Below are 4,649 nucleotides of genomic sequence, written 5' to 3' on the forward strand. Positions count from 1 at the left end.
AGACTGCAGAGGAACATTTTCAATGCTTTATGGGGGAGGGGATTGGGAAATTTGAGGTTTGACAGACCAAATACAACACCCCTTCTTTCATGTAACAAGACAATAACAAGCAAGCATGTCCTTAGTCGTGATTAAGGAAAAGCAGGTTCAATTAAATACAAAAAGGCAAAGGTATCCACCAAAGGTGCCATCAATATCATTCAATGCAAACATCACTTCTTAGGACATTGTGCACATCCAACAACATTTTCAGATTTTAGCCGTAATTGATCCTCAATAATTCCTTGATATTGGTCAAGGAAACAAAATGCTCTCCAAATACACCAAAAGCTACTGCCATATTTTTTAAGCAAAATGAACAAAGTTAGGCGAGATCTGGTTTTCTTTCCCCGAGGAGGCAACATTAGAAGTAATTTATTTGTTTACTAATTCTCTAGAACATGATACACACAAATCACAATCAGGAGGAAGAGAAGTCTCGAATAAGGACTTGCTTCGATATCCTTTGGGAGGAGTGAAACATCAGACAGAATGGAATACCAAGTTCCGAAGGCAGGTTAGAGCTTTCGAGAGAGGCAACTCATCAACAAGTACAGACTTTTACGGTCTTCCCAATGTTAACATAGAGATTATGTAATGACTCCTATGCTAGTATGACTCCTATGCTAGTATTTGATAGATAAAATGAACTTACTTCGGAACTAGAAAGACTTGAGGCTGAGAAGAAATATTCTCTGGCAGCTTGAATAACAAGATTTTCTGCTTTATCATTTGCCAGAGACACTGAACCCACACCTTTCAAATAATTCCTTGCAAGTGAAAACTTTCCTGCTTTCAGCAATCCCCTGCAGAACTCCATTAAAACATATTCAAGATCTATGAAGAAAAATGCTTTCTCTAGCAAAGACTGCAAGTCAAGCCACATGTTTGTCCAATCATTATCTGATCGTCCAGGCTGTCGGCGAACAAATTTGGACAAGATGAGACGAATTATCTGCTTTACACCCTTTTCATCACAATATGCGTCCTGGAAAAAGCTGATAGGCTTTGGGACCTGAGAATTACGGAGAAAAAATTGGAAACTATTATTATCCAAGTTGTGATGAAAAGCAAAGAAGGTTTCACTACCACAATCAATAGTCAATCTGCAAGCAACAGCACGATCCTTTTGTATAAAAATGACTGGTTTCTCACCACATGCGCTGTATTTGTATGCCAAATAATGTAGTACTCGATTTTGTGAAGTAATACCAATATTATTAAATTTAAAGCTTTGACTAAGTAATTATACATGAAATAATAAAGTACATGTGAATGATAAGTGAGGATCATCATATGATAATTTGTTTGTCGATGTCAAGATGATTGATATAGAGTCCGTGATAGATTTTTTGAGCTCATTACACAATATGTAATGTTGCTACACTGTAAATTTCTTCTGGTTGCTGATATTCAAACAATACCTTTTAATGTTCAAAAAGAAAATGTACTAGAACTTCATAACTATGAAATTTTATTGTGCACACCGCAGATTAATTGTCACGTGGACCTCATCATTAACAGTTTGAACAACGAGGTTTTTCATATGAAGCTTATCAGATATGAGTTAAACTTTTTCTTTTATGATCATCAACCTGTTGGTTTTTATATGCCATTGATGACCTTCTCAACAATCAGCATGTATAACAATGTTTTGTATTTCCTGTAGTGTTTAAAACAGTATTCAGCTATTTGGTTTGTAACTAAGGGAAAGTTGATGCGAAGAACTTCATGTAATATTGCAACTTCCATGGATTAGTCAGTAGAGAAGCAAATTAAAGTTTATAACAAAATCATCCCTATAAATAGTAGCTCGAAGAGAGAAGGCTGTTGCAGGTAGCTAGAGCAGCATTCTATTAAGTGCAACTAAATAAGCTTTTATAATTAATTAGCAGTATTTGGTGAGTGATTTTGCTCATACGGATTGTAGCCATAGATGTAAGGACTAAGGTTCAATTAGGCATTTCAGAGAGCTGTTAAGGCAGAAGGACTAATCAAGGTGAGCTTGTGTTTCTACATAAATCAAATGATTCTTGAACTAACTTGATGTATAATCCCTCATATGTTTAACATTTGTCTATTGGACAAGCTGAAATTGCGGCTTAAGATTTTCAGCAAGAAGTTCTAGAACGACAAAAGATACATTTGAAATTAGTAGTCTAAATGAGTCTTAGATATTTACGTGGCTATAAGTCATCTCATTAAGAACAAAATGAGAATTTTAATGTTATATTATTTTTTAATATAGAAAAGTTGCATTCTTTAATAACAAACTAAAAGGGAAAAGATATGACATAAGTAGGTGCAGAGTCAATATTATTTTACAGAACTCTATACTGCATCACTTGATATACATGTCCATGTGCAACGCTGTTATTGATGCTTTTGTCGGGAAACAATATTGCACACGCAAGAATTAATAGGATTAATAGGACTGATAATGATTAATATTTTCTGAAATATTTTGTTAGTAGAATAGAAGTTCCCTGAGTGGATTAGGACTCTTGTTAATTCAGTTTTATAGGGTTTTTTCTATTTCTAGTTTGTTAGGACTCTTTACTACTATAAACCTCTATTTAAGATAGTTGACATTATTAATAAAACAAGTTGGATTTTATCAACAAACCCGGGACTATCTCAAACAAGTTCCCAGGTCAGCAAGGCAAGTCACGAAACAAAAACAAAGGCTTAGACCATAAAGTTAGGTCTGACTTCCAAGTTAGTCGTCCAGCGACTCGATCCAGAACTAGGGGCCATAACAAACGCGCATACCACAAAACTAATATGTATATACATAAAGGAATAGTAAAACCAGCATCTTTATGAGTTGTGACACCATAATTTGTTGGAAAGAAAAAACATCAAAATTATCATTGACCATTGTGATTTAAAGTTTGGCAACAGCAGTGGAAGTTAAGACCAAATTAGCATGCTATAAACAATCCAAGCTGCATCCAGGTCTGGGGTAATTATGGCTGCTAAACCAGAAAAGGGACTGTAAGCAGCAGTTTGTGGAAACGAGGGAGTAGAGACAATCACCGAAGAGGAGAGTGAGAGAACACGTATCCTATGAATTAATATGTCAAAAGAGGTTCCAGGGAGTACTATTATGATCCAACAGATGCTTGATGAAAATTTTGGACCACGAAACCGCCAAATTGCGGAACTTAGCCTAGACGGAAACAATACTATCCTGTGGGGTTTAAGAGAAAGAGAATATGAGTTATACATGATCACTACGCACAAAGGGAAAACCTAACCTGGTAAAGGGCCAATATTCTTCCTGCTTCAATATGACCTTCTGCAAGTCTCAACCTTTCCTTGAGGCGTGCAGCTTCAGAATCTGTTAAACCACAATTTGGACAATTATTTCTTTTCTTTTTCTGTTAAGTAGTAAACTCTAGGGAAAAATATTAGTAGTGACTTCAATAAAGTTAAAAAAGCATATGCAACTGCTCAGCTACCCAATCGTTGTTAGTCACAAGCTGTTTGTAATGTAACTTCATAAATTCTGTAAGTGTTGAATCAAACACACGTAAGAATCAACTTGTTTTTGGTATTCTATTAATTTCATGTAAGCCTGTGACATATTTTTACTTATATGCCCCAAAGGTTTGATACTCAGAAAAACATAGATGAGAGAATACATGGAATATCCATTACATATTAATAAAAATTTATATTACATGTATCAAGAACTGACGTCAAAGAAATCTTGCAGAAAATGCTTTGTTCTCAAGTTTTTTTTGCTTTTTCTTTTGGGTGGGGGGGAGGGGAGGGGGCATTTTTATAGCCAGTATGAGGACTTTGGTGATGACAGGATTATAGCATTCTGTTAAGGACTTACCACGCGGAAATGGAAGTTTAGACAAAATGGAGGTCATCGTACTCCACCTATCTGTGACAGAGCAAGCAAATATGCACTGCAGAGCACAATCTACAACTTCAGCCTCATTATGGAAAAGGTTATTATTGTGAACCTCTCTGACACCCTCTTCAATTACAATTGAACACATCTCCAATTTTTTCTCAGAGGCGATCTCCTTCAACCATCTGACCAGAAATGACTCAGCTGAGCAATCTGTTTTCTCATCTCCGGAAGGTACAGTCGAAGAGTGAAACCTCTTTTTCATGAATGGAATTGCTTTACTATGTAATCTTGTAATAACGGTATCTTCTCTGACCCCAATCAACATCAATTTAAATTTTTCATAATCAGGTAAGCTTTCCCATAGAGTAAGACTCATGAAGAAATTCATTTCTTCATTCTCCGCGGAATAGATAAGCTGGTGTAAGTAAGAAATTTCCTCTAGGAACGGCTGCAATTGAGAAATGCCTTTCCGACAGGCAAAGTCAATTAAGCACATGGAGTTGTCGAGTTGTCCACTTAAGGTATCAATATCTCTAGCTCTCTTTTTGTACCAAGACAAGAGTTCACTTACTGAAGGCCATTGAGACCCCAAAAATTGTTTGACAATTGGTTCAGTTCTGATCTGAGCATAGCTCTCATGACTCTCAGGGACTCTGCTGATAATAAAAGTTACCATCTCATCACACTCCACCCAATCTTCTTCCCTCAAAGAAATACTTGGAGGAGGGGAACTCCCAGG

The 4,649-nt window shown here is 36.2% G+C and overlaps 1 protein-coding gene across 1 annotated transcript; it reads right to left on the reverse strand.

Annotated features, from left to right (window-relative positions):
* Positions 1-478: 478 nt before the first annotated feature.
* On the reverse strand, positions 479-4,649 carry LOC124891081 (MAG2-interacting protein 2-like; the record flags this gene model as incomplete). The annotated part of the gene is given in 3 exon segments (XM_047402899.1): positions 479-1,054; positions 3,300-3,382; positions 3,887-4,649. Coding segments are annotated over 3 exon segments (1,194 nt in total). The 3' UTR covers positions 479-643.

The sequence above is a fragment of the Capsicum annuum genome, unplaced genomic scaffold (genome assembly GCF_002878395.1).
Source record: "Capsicum annuum cultivar UCD-10X-F1 unplaced genomic scaffold, UCD10Xv1.1 ctg3010, whole genome shotgun sequence".
Classification (NCBI taxonomy): Eukaryota; Viridiplantae; Streptophyta; class Magnoliopsida; order Solanales; family Solanaceae; genus Capsicum; species Capsicum annuum.